Here is an 18164-nt window from a genome sequence, read left to right as displayed (position 1 = left end):
CATCGCTGATTTGGTTACTTACCCAATCTGGATCACATGACAGGGAAGAATTTTGCGCAGTTGTTGCCTCTCGAGGAGGGTCGTATGGTCCTTCCGTAGGCGTGTTTTTTCTTGAATCCGGTGTGTCCTATATTGAGGAAAGTGCCGAGTTGGAAAAGAAGAACCACCACTTGTTCCACAATGCCACATCACCGATTCCTGGCCGTCGGCTTATGGAAGAGCGAAAAGTGTAAGGAAGGCAGCCAGAACGGATGCTTCAAAAAGTATAGCAAACGAGCAAAAGAGTTCCGCTAATGCCAATTCTTGCAACCCCAATCGTTAGGAGTTTCTTAGAATTTCTTCCACATAAAATCATTCGTCGAACATGTGATCATTCCCAGTTCCTTAACTATGCCATGGGAAGTCACCTAGTTTTCGAATAGTATGGAAGACAACATCACTCAAACATGAAATGCGCGACTACGTCAGGCTCACTTCGGTTGTGCCCCGTATCAAAGGGAGGATTTTTAGTTTAATAAAGGGAAAGCAATAATATATACCCCATTAATCTAACCTTGGGCGTATGCGTAGGCGTGACCTAAATATGGTGCGAAAAATGTTCGATGAGAACAGCCGGATTAAATACAATGAAAAGAGCCTTATGTGGTTATGGGATTTCACCCGGCGTCGTACAGAATGGGAGTTTAACGTGCATCCTCTCCATAATCCCCGAGCCATGTTTTTAGCAAACAAAAGGTGGTCCTGTGGAATCCATTGTAGCCTTCGACTTAAAACGCATGTTATAAACGTTTATTGAGGCCTAAGGTATCAATTTGAACAGGCTAATTCCAGAAGTAGTAAAGCACGTTCACCCTAAGGTTAAGCTCATCGTCTTCATCCAGGGCGACAAGGACTCTCTAAGTTGTCGTTTTCATCTTGTACTTCATCATTACTGCACCCGTTCGTATTCTGTAAGTCTCTTTTAGGAGAGTCGCCTTCGGGAGGCGGGGAGGGGGGGGAGGGGGGTAGGCTTGGATTAGAAAGTCGCCAGTGGCGCACTGCGCCATGCTGAACGGACGAATAGCGAAGTGTAAAGCTATACGCGGGGGAGTTACATGTGGCCTACTACGTCACAGAAAGAGTCCACGTCACCTGCTACGTCCCACCAGTCATCATCAACGACCTCGCGCGCACTGGATGCGGGTACGTGCGCGGGAAATTATAAACCGGTGTCGTGCGCGGTGCATGCTGGGACGTGCCGAGAAATTTTGAAACCGGGGTGCGGCCAATCATCATCAGTTTCGGGTGGTGCCATCTGTGAACGAATGCGAGAGGCTCAACGATAGCTGTGCCCCCATTTGTATGGAAGTGGTGCCACATCTATAGGTGTCGGCAAGATGCAGTTTTCGATTAACACCGTCTTCAAAGCTGTACCTCAACCATTACACTATTGCTCTAGTGATGGAGATGCTGAATAACTTCCAGTCATGCGTTTAAGGCTTTTGCACGGTTGTGTTAAAGCTGCCAGCATTCTTTTGAATGGTTGTTATATTAACATTTCTTTGTTTCAGCTGCTTTAGCAACTTTAACAGAATCTACACTAAACTGTTATGTTATATGCAGCTTTTGCTGCTAATGTAAGAGCAAGTCAAACTCGCTGTACTGTTGACAGTACAGCAAGTTTGACGAGGGCGATTTGCCGGTAAATTGACCGAAAAAAAAGAACGGTAAATTGAGGTAGGAAAAGAGAAGGCGACATAATACAAATTTGCACTTTTTAAATCTTATTGCCTCCGTTTCCTGCATTGTGACGAGAGACTGTCCAGGAATTAAGGGTTGTGTTTTTTACATAGTACCTAAAGCCGGATGTGCGCGAAAAAAAAACATGCGAGTAAACAAAGTGCACGACTTAGAAAAACACTCGCTTCCGCTCCTGCTGCACAGGTAATGCTCAGTCCCACAAACTTTGTCTTCTATAAGCTTGAGGCAAGCTGAACAGCTATTGTGAACACCCTGACAATTTTCAGCCATGCAGTTATGCTGAAAAGACACTTTGAGGGATCGCAGTAGTGGTTTAAAGATGGCCTGCATAAATTCAAATCCACACCGTTCAACTACGACGATGGTTCAAACACGAAGCCTTCTTGGGTGCGAAAATGAAACAGCGAAGTGCCGAATTCAAACAGTAAAGAGGCAACTGTAAACCGTCTGAGAGTCAAAGTACAAACTTCGACTACAGCAAACGAATTTCTCACGAGACAGCTGAGCGCCGCCCACCCACCGTCGACCGTGAAAGAAGGGCGCAGTAGGATAGATATCAGCTTCATAATGCGAGGTTTGCGTTCGATTACGAAAACGCAAGGAATTTTCTGTGTCATCATCATCATCATCAGCATGAGCCATCTAGTTACGTAAAGTTGACTCTCTTGTTTAGGTAACGACCAAGCGTGTTTAGGTAAAGTGAGACCAAGCAAGTCTCGCTTAAAAACGCTACAAGAAAGCCACACCACTGGCGCATCCTCGCAACTTTGTATTTTAAACGGAGGTGTGTGAAAGCAGTCTTCATAAAAAGGTAAAAATTATAGCACCAACCAGAATAATGCCGCACAGTTTCCAGCAGTGACTGTGCGAAAAGCGCGCCTATTTTTGGAAGAAAATCCAGCGAATCCACTATGCACAAGAGCATTCCTTTGTGTAAAAAACAATCGCGTGAATTTACGCGTGATACCATCATTGCTCCTAGGGGAATGTCGTCTTTCTTGCTAAGTTACAAGCCCTCAAACCCTCCTAAAGCGACCTAAAACGTACCAAATCACCATTAATAATAAAAATGACATGTAGATTTGTGTTCAAAAAAGAATTAAATTTAACAAAGACCAGCAATGAAAAAAAAGATAGATCTGCTGTGCTCGAAACCAAGCCTCCAGCACCAGTGATCAGTGTTCTACATCGAGGCTACAGAGCCGGGATAGAAGGCTCCTTTCAGCAGGCGCTCAAAAGAATAGCGCGCGCAGTGACATCACAAATGTCATGTAGGTGGTCTGCGCAGCCCGGCAACATCATTGCCCGAGACCGCGATGCGGCGAGGGCCGAAGTATAGCGCTACCTGCGCTCAAGAATCAAAACAGCACCGATCGCTAAAATTTCAATTACCGTGAAAATGAAGTTCCGCATGCGAGAATGGGGATGGTAGTGTGGTGAAAAAACTACTGACGATTGCAGAACTCCATAATGCGAAATTTGTCTGCAGCGCGAACTCCAGTGTTTTCGGTGATCCCGCGATCACTTCCTCCACTGCGTTCCAACGAATTCCAGTGCGTTCGCTGATACCGCGATCACTTCCTGAGACAGCATCTCGCTGCTGTCTGAGGAAGTGAGACACCCGCCGTGAATGTGGTTGGAAATCGTGTTTGAATCTCCCGCGCGAATGTCATGTGGTTCGGATGAGCCAGGCAACGAGGATGGCGAAGGACCACGTGCACCTTCAGCTTCTGCTCCGCCGCGCCGACGTCCCCCTTATACTTTCGGCACGCTTCCCTGCTCCACTTCTTTCTGTCTGCGGTGTCTCCATCGCTCGTTCGGTAACGACAATATCGCCGCCGTCGAACCGCAGGAGCGGGTGCTATAGGGCTGCTCACTAAAACTGTTTTAGGGTTTGTAATATACAGTCGTAGAGATCGCAGCGACCTTGATGCTAACCCTAAAGTTCCCAACATCCGAGCAAGCCGGCTGCGAGCTGTTGGGGAAACCGCTTTTGTAAATTTTGCCGCGCTACAGCGTGTTGTTATTAAGGTTCCCCGAATTTTTTGGGAGCCTCCAATGCACGGTTCCCCTATTCTAAATCTGCATATGCCCCGCGATGAAGCGCCCCCGGAGCGACCAGGTACCAGCACCTCCGCGCGACGCAGCGACTGGCGTCCGCATCGCCGCTACGTGCGCGCATGAATCGACGCTTCACATATCTTGTTGCCGCCTGATCGAATGCAAAAACAAAGTTACACATGCGCGAAAGGGGATGATGATATTTTAAAAAACAGGGCTAGGAAGAGTGATTAGCACTGCTCATGAAAGCGACGATCCAATATCTTCATAAATTTCCTGCATCTGCTCGCCGCGAAGCTCGGCGCAAAGCAAAGCTGGCAAAGCTCGCCGCGAGCGAACTTGTTGCGTTAATGCTCCCCTCATACTCTGATATTCCAAGGAGAGAATATGCGCGTCATTCGTTCACCAGAAGACTTTCTCGCCCGTATCTGGACGGAAACAAAACTGGCTCTTCAGGCCAGCGGTCACTGCAGCTCCGGCACTTCGGAATGACTCCATCTACCGCTGGCCAATCGCGAAAGGCAGCCAGGGCTCTGAACTGGCCGTCGTCCGGGGGTCTTTCGTTTTGACAAAAAAGGTGGCTTTGGTGTGCTTGCACAATAAACAAACATGTCTTTTTAATTAAATGTGAGGTAAGCTATAGAGTAATGCTCCACCAAAGATTATGAAAAGCTCTTGAGCAGCCCTTTAAAAGACTCATGCGTTCCTAACCCCAGTTATATGATAATCTTTTTACTTTGTCCCATTCGGAATGGGCGCACTGCGCTCAGGAATTAGTATTTCACGGCGCGAATCAATGTGAATGGCCGATTGGAGACAGGTTTTTTTGCATCCGTAATTGTGAGCATCACATTCGAGTTTATAATTTCTATTCACTGGCGTGGCGCGCATGCCGGCAACCGTGGTGTCACCTTAGCAACGGACACACGCATGCAGGCTCAGGCATGGCGGCGCGCGCACGAGGCCGTCCCACCGAGCTCGTACGCATTACCTCGACGTTGACTACTGCTTTGCGCAGTGTCCTAAAGCCTACCTGTTAAGTTCGGGCCCTTCACTTATCAATTAAAACCGCCCTGCAACTATAGTTCGTACCATAAGCTAGCTGCAGCACTGTGGAGGCTACATTGTTGTCTCCCTCAGGGCGCCTAGCTCACCGCGAAGGAAGCGACAAAAGGCGCCGGGGCCTTGCAGTGCCACTTGCCGAGAGGGGAGAAGAGAATGTCCTTTCAGGACCCCCTTCACAGCGAGTTAGGCGCCCTCAGTGGGCGCACTGTTGACAACAATGTAGCCTCCACAGTGCTGCAGCTAGCTTGTGGTATGAACTATAGATCACTTTCGCTGGGGTTAGCGTGTTTAGCTGTATGGTCTTTGTTTTCACGCCGGCCGAGCTGACTTAGGCGTGAGGGGCGTAAGGAGAAATCGCGGAGGCTTTTGTTACTCGCCGCGCTTTTGTGTCCACCCGACGAGCGGGCCCGGAGACGACGCATACAAACGCGCCCGTCACTCCATATTAGCTGAAAGGGATGTAAGCTTTCGGAGGGGAATTTCTTTGCGTTCGTTTTAGAAGCCGGAGGAGGTGGACCGTTGACATTTTAACGACCGCGATTACCGCCGCGAGAATCCCCAAACCGGACAGGAGCTGAAGGTCGGTCAAGGGGTCAAACCTTGGGTTAAACATAGAAAGAGGTCACCAGACGCTCTGTCTGTGACAGTTTCACTGCTCAAAGTTACTGGGCGAAGTTTGAGTTCGTGACGCGTCTGAAACTGGCGACTCGGGGGCTGGGATGCGTTAATAGGTAGGCGACCGAGCTTTGTTAGGTGTTCCACGTGTTTACAAAAGAAAGGAATTCTGGCGGCGCGGAGCACAAACATAGGCGTGCACGGTATGACAATACTTTAAGCCGTGCTGCCCGAGAGCCGATTCCCGGAGTTGGGTGTGCTGTTAGTTGGTTGGTTTTCATTTGTTATATTTGTGTTTTACGAAATACCTTCGGGTTTCTGTATGAGAGTGAGAGAGGTGGGTCACGTGAATATTTTGAACCCACCTAGCTTTGTTTGTCACGGTGGCCAATCAGTGGCCTAGTGTAGTTTAATCAGTGAGCCATTCTCACTCTCAACTTGTGACGTCCCTTTTGTTGGCGAGGTTTTAGGTTTTAGTGGTAAAACAGACGAGTTTGATGTTTTGGCGGATTGAGAGGAGGACAGAGACAGAGAGGAGGGGTGGAGAGCGGCTTGCCCGACATCTTTTATGCGATCACGAGCCTTGGAAGTTGTAAATACGTAATGTAAATAAGGTGTACATATTGCACATTTTGATTTTGCTTGGAGTAGACCCCCTTCGGCTATGTGCCGCCGGTCAACGAGCCAGCGAGTTGTCGTCTCATCGGATCATCGATCATCGACGTGGGTGACCGATCCACACTTTGAAGTTTAACGCTACCTGTCGCAATAAACGAGTGTAGGCGTCGGCACAGGTCAGCTTATTGCCAGCTGCCGTGTTTTGATATCGGCTAGATTGCACATCTGTGGGGGAGCGCCTTTTTTATCTGCCGCTTGCCGATATTTGTTTCAGCTCTCTCAGCTAACAATTCGCGCACTGCTATGCTGCCGTCGTATCTCAATCGGCGTGCGCGCGGAAATTACATTTGTTCGGAAGCACTATTTAGCTTTTTACAGAACGACTCTGCCGCAAGCAAGGTGCGGTGCACATGTTGATATCTGTGTGCGCAGCCAACTGAGCTACATCGAAAGCATTTCATGCACCGTGCCGCTTCCTTTGGCAATCGAGGCTCCATTCTCCAGTGGTGATGAGGTGTTCTCTTGGGCAATGTCACTGCGATTATTCATAACTGCTGACTTCACTGTCGAGAATCGGGTGGTAACGGCGCAGACGACGGATGCCGGGGCCTGTTCTTTTTTTTTTGTGGGCGAGATGCGGACGCATGCGCAAACAGAGTGGGCGCTGTCATGGCGGTTATGGCTGTTGCCAAAAGAGGAAGTCGCGCGCTAAACATTTATGTGAATATCACCTACAGTACGTTGACTGAAATCATACATTCATTGTCTGCAGTAAACTGGAAGAAGCAGAATGGCGCTTATGCATTGATCACGCGACTTTAAAAGTAACTAACAAGGTTACATTTCTTGTGCAACTATTTGGGATGGCAGAATACATAATAATGTAAACGAAGTTACATGGCTGTCCAGACTCACCTCTGCGTTTCCAGGTATATTTTCCACAGCGGAAACTGTCGGTCGCTTCTTGTTTTGTGAACAAATGTCGGTGTGGCGCTTTATATTCTTTCTCTTGACAGGCCGCTTGCAGTGGATGCAATGGTCCAGAATGTCGTCAGATTCGACGTTGGTACAACTAGGCTGAAAAATCATTCAAGTGCTACTCATAAAAATGTAGGTAAACAAAACATAGCTATGGTAGTTGTTAACGCTAACATGCGTGTTCCTAAGCCTTATCTGAGGTTTGTCAGGCTGAAAATCTGGCTTTTGGATGCAGCCGCTACGTTTACTGTTGCATTCTGCGCTGAGCTGATTTGGTCGTCAATAGGGCTTCCCGCTCACGTTGAAAACGTAGAAAGAGCTTTTTACTTTTGGGAGAAATCATGCACACATTGTCACAATCGAATTAATTATGCTGAAGGCTTTAAGAGCGATTGCAATTGGTGTTTTATTACTTGTCAAGTCAGGAATATTGCAGCACTGTTAAACGTGGATGTAACGAAGTTGACAAAAATTTGCAATTTTTCGTTCCATGCAGGTTTCGAGTTAAGGCTAGCGTGAATGTCGTAGAAACGAAACCAAAGGGCTAGAAATCAGCCTGGGTGAGCTCATCCTTCAAGGATTTATTTCAAAATGGAGAGGCGAGCTAGTTGGTGAACATCCACGAGTGAAACTTCAGCGCAAACTGACCCAGGGACGAGAAAGGGAAACGACACCAGCGCCACTATAAATTGAAATACTTATTAAAATCGAAAGCACATGTATACCATTCCAAGGCCCAACACTCAGGCACATGTGACCTTCGCACATGCGTACGACGAGAGGGGTTAGAAGAAAGAAAGAAAGAAAGAGAAAGAAGAATGAAAGGGTGTGGTCGTCCTCATGTACGGCCGTACGCATGTGCGACAGTCACACGTCCCTGATTGTTGGGACTTGGCATGGTATATATGTGCTTTCGATTTCAATAAATCTTTCAGTTCATAGTAGCGCTGGTGTCGTTTCCCTTTCTCGTCCCCGTGTCAGTTTGCGCTGAAGTTGCACTCATGGATTTATTTCACATTTAAAAACTGCGGGATTTCCGCCTGCTGCGTTGCCACGAGCTTAGTCACTACACGCCATTTTAAAGAAAGAAGCTTTCTTACCCCCGTATTCACAAACGCAACTTAAGTATCCCTTTTGCTTTTGACACTTGTAGGTGCCCTAACGCGTTCAAGGGACGGAAATTATGATGAAATAATTCCTGTTCGCGTATTTAATGCGCTTTTCCGCGCTCAAATTTAGTGAGAGGGTGATTACTGGGATAGTGTACAAAGCGGCTACGTTATTCTTTCTCGCCGACGGAGACGGTATTTAAAATAGCGAGCTTGTGCTGGAAAGACAAACTGGCAGCAGAAATCATCACCGACGAACCGATACCCCAGATAGCTGTGGAGACGCGCGACTATACTTCGACAGGCTGGCCAGCCCCTAACCGACACCGTAACCACACGTGGAAACACACCGTAGTTTGGGGTGCGGGAAAAATTCGCGAAATTAGTGCATTTCTCCAACCGATTATAAAAAAGCGGAAAAGAATAGCTGATAAACACCGTAGCGAATTCGTTACATCAAGGTACCCGTCGCAACGCCTTCTTTGCATAAAGGTCGTAAAAACATGGGTTTCAATGCGGCTGGAAATGGGGAATTGGAAAACTGTTAAATCCAGGAATTCGTTACTTAGAGGTTAGTTACATCGAGGTTTAACTGTAATAAAGCTTGTGCGGAATAAATGCAAGCGTTACATAAAGAACCGATAAAAATGCAATGACTATCAAAAACAATTTTTTTGCACGGAGATTCGTGTAGCTAAATAAGAAAGGAGTCGTGGCGTTGATTCATCTTAATATTAATTAATATTCATCTTAATGAAAATTAATTTCAGTGTTTTTAAGAAGACTTTTTTTAGTAATTGCTATTCATAAGCAGTTGGATTGGATTTAAATAGCTTGAACCAATATGCTCAAAGGGAAAGACCTTATCTAATACGCGTTTGTGCAATATTAACTTCAATCTAGGTTGTACTACTTCCAGCCCAAGTAAAAAAACAAAGTTCAAGCACATACGTGCTTATAGACATGAAATTGTTTAAGTGCGTTCCCACTGTTCTTTAGAAGGCACCGGATTGTTTCACCCGGTACTAGGATAGCCACGTATGGCTGCCAGTCGTCGGATGGTCACGTGTTTGGCTTTTCACAACTTTTTTCTCGTTTACTGTAAGTACAAATGATATTTCGTGCAGGCATTTATTTGTTTTTCGGAAATTTTTGGCCGCAATTTTGGCCGATATGGAAAAAGGGATACTTAATTGCTGCAGAAAATTTTAGGACTCGTGAATTACCAACCAAAATATGTCCGGAAACCGGACCTCACATTATTATTTCGTGTTACGGCATTGTCAGCGGGCGCGCGAACAAATGTTATCAACAAGAGACCTATATTTTACAACAATATCTTGACACTTTTTTATACGGGAAGTGTCAGTCAGAGCATCAGCGTTCAAGGTAAGCATAACCTTGTGTTTGCAGAAATATGCAAACTTGCATTTTCACAGTAATTTGCAAGGTAAGTATGAGAGATTCCATAATTTGCTCTGGCGACATCTGCTTGCGGCGAGGGAGTGACACCAATATTTGTACATCTATAAACTACATATAGAACAGTCCTGAATATGAATATATCTGTAAATAATATATATAAACCACAAGCATAACGCACATATATACAATCTATATACAGTGGAATCTCGTTGATACGATTCGGTATAATACGTTTTTTGGCTTAAAGGAGTACTGACACCAATTTTCGGCGTTTATATTATTGCACAGTTAACTTCCTTTACTCAACAGAATGCCCAGGCTGAAATATGAGCGGCCTCCGACGCGAAGAACACACTTTAATTGGATCTCATTTATCACACCGACGGAGCAACGCGCGGATCGGCACTCAGCAAATGGACATTAGCGTGACATCATCCCGTGATAGCCAAAAGAAGTGACGCGACAGCGCTCGTCAAAAACTCGTGACGTCACTTCCCGAGCGCAGCCCCGCGAGCGGCAAGCGGGCGCCGGCGCATTCACAAACGGCTCACGTAGCCAGAGCTACAGGCATAACCGCGGCCCAGAAAGGCATTGTTAGCAAAAACAAAATTCCACACACGAGAAAAGAAGCTATAATATAGCTCAGAATCGCAATAGAAGTCGTCATCAGGACTTTTATTGAAAGCGGTCATCGAATTTCCGCCGGAATGGTAGGCCTAGCACCTTCAAGCAGCTCAGCCGTCCAGCTCCGGCGGCGGCGCTGTCGAAACAACGCCCCCGCCGGCTTCTGCAGTGTTTTGACGTCCGCACAAAGCGGTGAGGTCATGCCGGGATTCTGCCATATGCGCCTTTCAGGATGAAAGAGCGGGAATTTGGAATGAACGTTTTCAGGCCGTTCAATGTAATTATTTATCGCGTGCTGAAGTATTTAATGTGCTGTTTCAGGTTCGCCAGCATCGTTAACGAAATAAAAGTGGAACATAAAATTTTCGTGTCAGTGCTTCTTTAATACGTTTTTCTTTTTATTTCCGGCCAATGTCCCTTTGAAATAATGCATCTTTGTGCGTTGAATACGATCACATTTTTGCAAAAATTGGATAATACGGTCGCAAAAGTGGATCGTGACCGACATTTCCAGAAGCCTTACGTTTACTCTTCGCTATACGAACCGGTTTCCAAACAGGCACAATCTGTACGTTGCGGAACCGCTAGGGCCGCGGCAGTACCGGGTTTTCGGGGAAAACATCGCTCCCATTCTTGGCCGCTCCATCCGATGCTGATGATAGGTCAGGTGATATACTGCGACATCTTGCGAAACGTATCATAATCGCACCGGAAGACGCCCTGCTTACGTGCTTAAAGGAAGCTAGAGCGCCAGGAGTCAGTCTCGAAGGGTCAGGTCTACTCAAAAAAGTTGACATATCCGCGCTCTTCTTGCACACTGAAGACTTCCAAGCGTCCGGCGGCTGGATTCACCGATTTAAGGCGCGACACGAATTGGCGTACAAAACAGCGCCCGGCGAAGCAAAAAATACCGCTAGCTTCTTTTTTACGGTGCAGAAGAATGTAGTCCTAGACGTTAAAAACAAGACAGTGCCGCACAAATTGACCAGCAACTTCAACGTTGCTCCGTAAAAGGACCTTGCAGACGGAGTATGCACATTTTCTCGTTTTTTTTAACCTGTTCGGAAATATGATTTTCGCATAATAAGTTTTATTTTCCGGTTCCCGTTAAAAACATATCAACGAGATTTCACTGTACATACCATTTCTCGTGCACATATAATCGAGATACAACCAGCACAGGAACAGAAATGACAATAATATCTAGGATTTCATAAAATTTGCTTTTCCTTGGTCAGTCGTTTGTCTTAGTGCAATGGAGAATTTCTGCAGCTGATACCCACAGGTTTGGTCTCCAACTACTTTACCGCGTGAATTGGAGACTACGTTTTTTACGCATTATGTAACATTTGACCAATTACCCGGTGATTGTTAAACATTTACTTCTGACGAAAGAACATTTGTGAGCGTGTCAGTGGCACGGCAGCCGAATAATGGCGCACACAAAGCCTTTTATTTTGTTTTTACTGATTACGCTTACTATACTGGAATTTTTACGGTTAAGTTCTTCCAATTTTTGTTGCCGCGGTTAGCAGGCAGCGCAGTTATAAAGGTGAACATGTAACTGAGCGCTACTTTTTTAAAGCGAAAGCTTTCTTATTCGGACCGATGGGGTCCTGTCAAAAAACTAATGCCTTTCCCCGTAGAGAGATTGGTAGACCGAAAAGCTCTGATAAGATCGCTGAACACGGCACGTGCGTGAGACAGGGCTTTTATCATGTCAAAACGGTTAGCTTATATCCTGAGAAAAGGAACGGTTCTAGATAAGATAATACACGCATCGATCACGAAGAAATAGTAGAATGCATACTTGGGCTAGTGGTACATTAGGAAAAAAAAAAGGTCCTGCGTTTTTGCAGCCGCCCATTTCCATAGAGGCGATTTTTTCGTGCAAGCCGGGTAAACTTCCCAAGCGTTGCAGTCCCATACAAGGGCCGAGCGCCAGGCTGGAGAGTCGCTTGTACCTATTTTACCGGTTGGTGCCCGGCGCCACCAAGACACATGAATGCAAATGGTGCCTTCCACAGCCACGGTTGACGCTCATGGCAGGCCATGTCACCAGACTCTTTTACCCCCGGCAATGCGGCAACGCGGCAGGATGGCCGGGGGCCCCGCCAAGTGGACAAGGGTCAGGGGCGCCTCACAAGGGTAAAAGCAGCGTTCCAGACGTGAGTTCCCCTTTCAAGTGCCCGCACTCGACCAGGGACGCCTGTACAGGTTAAAAAAAGGGGTGGGTGCCCGGCGGTACGCGGATTCGAACCCGGTACCTCCAGCATACCAGGCGAGCGCTGTACCTCTGAGCCATCGCTGCGGTATAAAAGCTACTGCGTTTTTGTAGCCGCCCTTTTCCATAGGGGCGATTTCCCGTGCAAACCGGGTGAACTTCCCAAGCGTTGTAGTCCCACACAAGGGCCGAGCGCCAGGCCGAGAAGTCGCTTGTATCTATTTTACCCGTAGGAGCCCGGAGCCACCAAGGCACACGAATGCACATGGTGCCTTCCACAGCCAGGGTGGACGCTCAACTTGTAAACGTCTGTGGCAGGACATGCTGCCAGACTCTTTCCCCCCCGGCAATGCGGCAACGCGGCATGATGGCTGGGTGTCCCGCCAGGTGGACAAGGGTCACGGGCCCCTCGCACCCTGTGTGTCTTGTCGTCGTCTTTTGGTGTCCTCGTTTTATGCGCAGTTTTCTTGTTCGTAAGGAGTAGAATAGTATACCTTTGCTTCATGCACAAGGTATCAAACCATACATGTAGATCCTTCGTATGTGGGTTCACTAAGTGCGCGAAAAATAGCGGCACGGGTTCATTCTTCGTTTGCAATTTCGGGCTAGGAAGGTTTGACGATTGAGTGGACGCACTTTCAGTGAAGGCTGGACGCACTTTTAGCTTCCCCGCTTCTGTCAACTTTCTGTGGGAAGGGACAGTAACTTTTTTACACAGAGGCATGCTGGGACTGCTTACCTGAGCTTCAACCACCGCTGTACCAATGTCTGCTGCGGTGTTCCAGTTTGCTTTGCTTTGTTTCTGCGCTGGCAGGTCTTCAGATGAGGCTCTTGAATCTGAAACTGGCGTAGTATTCTTTCGCTGTAGCCTTGCCTCTTCGTTGCCGTAGCACTGTTGCTCGTGTGTCTGCAAAAATATAAACTCTAGAAAAGTTCTTCCTCATACTATGCTCAACTAGAGATGCAAAAAAAGTCGATCCTTTAAGAAAGCAAACGATGAGTTTACACAGCCCTTCCAAGCGTTGATTACCAGTGCCATATTATTATGAATGCATATCGACAAGCTGAACGGTCTTATTTGTGGACGACATGCTTGTCTTCGTTGGGTTACGAGGGAAAGCTAAACGATTCCGATAAAGCATGTTTTAACCACACGCTTTAAATACGTATTGTGCACAAGTCCGCAAATTTAGTTCCTTTCCGAAGCCAGACGGAAAACAAGCGCTAAATAAAAACACAGGACGAGGAGTGGACGGGACAAGCGCTAACTTTCAACCAGGCGAGCGCTTGTCAACCAGACGAGCGCCTATTTAGCGCTTGTTTTCCGTTTAGCTTGTTTAGCTTGTTCCGTTTAGCTTGTTTAGCTCTTGTTTTCCGTCTGACGATGAACCAACACTCCCAAACCTTTTCCCTTCTGAAGAACCTTTCCTAAGCGCAAGAGATTCCTCGACGGTAATATTTGTTCACATTTTTAACTTCCCGCTTACGCGAAGCGAAATGCTGCTAGTCGCAATGAAATGACTGCTGCATAATATCGGGCCCTGCTTAACCTGTTTTGAATTTTCACGCAGAAAAAAATAGCAGTGGTCAGATGTGCTTCACACTCATATGCAAGTCTAAGACACGTAACTAAGACATTTTAAAATTGAGCAAAAAAATTATTTGAACGGGTCTTATCACCTACAATTGGTCAGCAGGTAAACAGCTTCATCTGCACACGGAAAGCAATTTAATACACTGCAGCCGGTGGGCTTTTTTTCCTGTGTCTCACCAGTGTTGCTCTTTTAACGGCAAATGAGTTGTTTACGAGAAGTAAATGCTGTTAGATACACTAATACCCGTGCCACACGTGCGCGAAAAATGACATTAAGTGCTCAAAACCTTTAAAAACTGAATGACATTATTTGGGCGGTCCGTGCTACACGCCAAAACACAAAGGCAATAAACGTGTTAGGCATGATGGTGATAATGACGAGAAAGAGTAATGCAGCTCATATTTTAGAACTGCTTAGAGCAGAAAAAAAACTTTTTAGGTGGGTTAAAAATGGTTTTATGAAAGAAAACGAGTGTTTTCTAAATAAAAGGTGTGAGCCGTTTCAAAAGTGGCTTCAGGAGCTGCCGTCCCCTGCCACAATTAGCCAAATCTGATTGATTCAAAACAACCAGTAACATAATGTCTTGCCTTTTGACGCAGTTTTAGTGAAGTTCGTCATATTCAGAACTTCGCAACCAAGAGGGCACATAAAATCGTCTTATTTCGAAGTTCAGCTACGTTCCCGCGTCAATATTCTGGTGCTGAGAGTTTTGTTGGTTCTATTTCGTACCCATCGCGTTCGAGAGTAGGAAGATTTAGGGCGTTCGTGAAGGCGAATGAGTTGTGCGGAACTCCTTCAACGAAAAATGACATTAGAGCGAATGGCATTTGGTTTTTGCGTGTACCAAGGATTTAATGGCATTAAAACGTGAGGCATTAAGCACTAATGCAATTTTTCGTGTACGTGTGGCACGGGTGTTAGCTTCTATCAACAGTAGTCTTAAGGAGCACCGAATCACTACACTGAACACCCCCTGTTGCCTCGAAAAGCTGGCCATTACGTGACACAGAGAACGCTTTAGGCGGAAGGCCCTTCTGGGACCATGTAACGATTGTGAAGACAGTATATAATCAAATGAATCACTATAGAATACCAATTTGAAGGCATCGCCAGATAGCCAGAAAGACGTATCAGAATAGGGAACACAAAGCATACCTGAAGATTTTTCCTGGGAATGGCTAATGCACAATATCGGCATTGCAAGATTTTTTGCGGACAGGTATTTATGTGCTGTTCCCAGTCTGCACCCTTGACGCTGCTTCCGCATGACAAGCAGTTGATTTCTGTTGCAGCACATTTCAGGTAGTGACTCTGTATTCAAAAAAAAAAAAAAAGCGAAGCCAAATTTCTTGTATAAACTTAAACGAAATCTCGGGTAAGTACTGCGAAGAATTATGAGTGAAGACACCGCATATTCGTGTTGGTTGGCTGGTCAGCCTGTAGGAAACACGGAGTAAGAGAGCAGCGGCATAATATGCTAAAATTGAAAAGAAAACTGAAGAAAGCAATAACATCAAAATAAATATAAACAAACAAAAATATTGCGCTAAGATTGAAGAATTTAAAACTGAAAATGGAAATCTAAAAACACAAACACAAACAATTTTAAGAGGATTGGGAATGCTTCGCCTAACGTTCTTAGAAAGGCCTAAGCACCCCCTTTCCTCCTGTCGATGTGCTGTCGAACTTTTCGTAGAGCCTCCGGGCCACTCGCATCATTACTTGACCTTTCCCCTCAGCAGCACACTCCGTAGAATTGTTTCCGCTGGGTAGCCATCGCTATTTTCTGGCGCGTGTTGCGTCGCCCTTCTCCCTTCTCTCGCAATGTGGCTTCATATTCCTGGTGTGCGATTCCGTGCTCACGCTCTCCAGCTCGCAGCTATTTCTGTCCTGCCATCCCAGTGCTCATACTACCAGGCCACCCCCATTTTTAAGACGCAGCCCTTTCACGGCCGTCTCTAGGCTGAGCCGCGTTGTCGGCGTAATCGAGTGAACGATGGAAAGACCGACGAGTAAAATAAAAAGGGAACGATGAAAGAAAGCAAAGCAGGAGAGTGTCGCGAAATTGGGAGGGGAGGGCGGTTCGCGGTGGTGGCGCGAGCCAGCGCTCTCCAAAAGTGCGCGGTGGGGGAGGGAAGGGGGCAGTATGCTGTGCCCGCACGCGCGCTCCACGGTGCGACGCCTCGCGAAAACGTGAGGGGGGCGTGCGCGTGACTATGATGTGCGATCGCTTAAGACGCAGTTCGCGGTCCCTTACTGAGACGCACTTCACGCCGCCGACGCAGAGGCTCATCATCGCTGCCGTCAAGAGAACCCAGAGTGAGTGCTGCCTCAACGCACTGCTGCTGCGCCCAACTATCGCATTAGGGAGTAAGGTAATCGCCAGCCAATTTTTACGCCATCCATTTTTGTGTATTGTGGGGTTAAAGCGGGCCCTGTGATTGGGTTTTAGGAGGGGGGGGGGGGGGTCTATGGTATCACACCGCAACGGCTATTTATTGAACTACTCTCTGATGTAGTAGTTCAACCTTGAATAGATCAATTCTTTTACGACCGTGAAAAAACCAGAAAGCTACCAAAACATATTTCGTGGGTGTCTACGTTTACGCAGTTGCAGATATACCGCGCAGAAACAACGCGGTTTGACGAGAACGCGAGGAAGAGAACCGGACAAGGCCAGCGCTAATATTTAATAAAAACAAACATTTATACATAAAATGATACCAAAATTGCACTTGCGCTCCCATCAGTATGGCATCATAACACTGAAATCTATAACAAGAAAAAATAGGCTTCAACAAACATTAAGAAAGGCCCCACACGTATCGTTAAAACTGCCGTGCTCTTCCAACGTCCGAATCCACTCAAACGTGAAATAATGGATGCTTTAGACATAAAAATGCTTGGTGACAAGTGCATTGCTCACACCTGTGTTGGTTTTACGCGATAAAGAGGTGGCCTTTCTTGATTGTTGTTGAGTGTGCCAGCAAGCTTATTTCTCCTTTTTATCAATTTAGTTGACTGACTGTAGGGTTTAACGCGCCGACGCTGCGCAGGCGATGAGGCACGCTGTATTGGAGGGCTCCGGATTAATTTTGGCAACCTGAGGATTTTTAACGTGCACCGAAAGCTCGTAGACACGGACGTTTTTGCTTTTCGCCTACATGAGAAAAGCGGCCGCCTCGGCCGGGAATCGAACCCGCGTCTTCGTGGTCAGTAGCACAACGCCTCACCACGGAGCCACCACGGCGGGTGTTTTAATCGATTTCAGTGTTTGATGTGATACTGATGAGAGAGGATTCGCACTGTTGATGTCATTTTATGTATAAATATTTGTTCGTTTTCAACAAATCCCAGTCGATTGCCAGCGATCGTCCTGCCTGCTTCGTTTCCGTGCGTTCTCATCGAACCTCGCGGTTTCTTCACCATGACGCGACAGCAATTCGTCGAACTTTCCGCCCTCCGGCAGATATTTGTGTTATACCGGAGTGGAAATCAAATCAAATCAAATCAAATCGTTTATTTTCCTTTCTTTTACAAAAGGAGGGCACAACCGCAAAAAGCCACTGTTACAAGCGGCTTGACGAGGCGGCTGCCCCGTAATCACACACCCGGCTTGACACTCATCTGTTCTTGGCAAAAGGATACAGTGAGTGCAGGAGCAATGACAGGCGCGGCGCGAGCATTGAGCGCGTAGTTTCTTGCACAAGAGTTTCATCGGTTTCATTTCTGTTTCCTTGGCTGCTGTACCCGCAATGATTCTTTGCGCCCTCTTCTGTGATTCACTGTTTCAAGCGTAGCCCTGACGTTATTTCTGTTTTGAGGTAAAGAGAATGTAGAGCCCGTGGTTGTGACAGCGAAACCTCCTCCAACGAAGTTTCATTTCATTGCTTCCCATCAAGTCGTGATCATAGCAAAACGTGATTGGATGCCCTCGGCCTTCTGAGCGAACAGTGTTGTTTAGTGTGTTCTCCGCAATTTGCGTTTGGCGTGTTACCGGAAAGAAGAACTTCTGTTTGCCGCTGAAAACGAATGGACATGTTTTAGAAGTTCATTTGCGATATCCGTATTCCGTCTCACTTGCTGCCCTAATACACTATTGACATCTGG

The 18164-nt window shown here is 46.7% G+C and overlaps 1 protein-coding gene across 4 annotated transcripts in view; it reads right to left on the bottom strand.

Moving 5' to 3' along the window:
• The window catches only part of LOC144142513 (uncharacterized), a 60998-nt gene that overhangs the window by 22536 nt on the left and 20298 nt on the right, over positions 1-18164 (bottom strand). For all 4 annotated transcript variants that reach the window (XM_077674078.1, XM_077674075.1, XM_077674076.1 and 1 more), the window contains exons 4-7: positions 15210-15365; positions 13199-13366; positions 7015-7176; positions 23-127 (exon numbers count right to left, since the gene is read on the bottom strand). In XM_077674078.1, coding sequence (XP_077530204.1) covers positions 23-127; positions 7015-7176; positions 13199-13366; positions 15210-15365 — 591 coding nt within the window. The remainder of the gene's footprint in view (positions 1-22; positions 128-7014; positions 7177-13198; positions 13367-15209; positions 15366-18164) is intronic.

Source organism: Haemaphysalis longicornis, unplaced genomic scaffold (assembly GCF_048455015.1).
Source record: "Haemaphysalis longicornis isolate Haplotype H1 unplaced genomic scaffold, Haemaphysalis longicornis Haplotype H1 scaffold_6, whole genome shotgun sequence".
NCBI classification, from domain to species: domain Eukaryota; kingdom Metazoa; phylum Arthropoda; class Arachnida; order Ixodida; family Ixodidae; genus Haemaphysalis; species Haemaphysalis longicornis.
The sequence above is the reverse complement of the archived record's forward strand: the minus strand, read 5'-3'. Positions and strand labels throughout refer to the sequence as shown.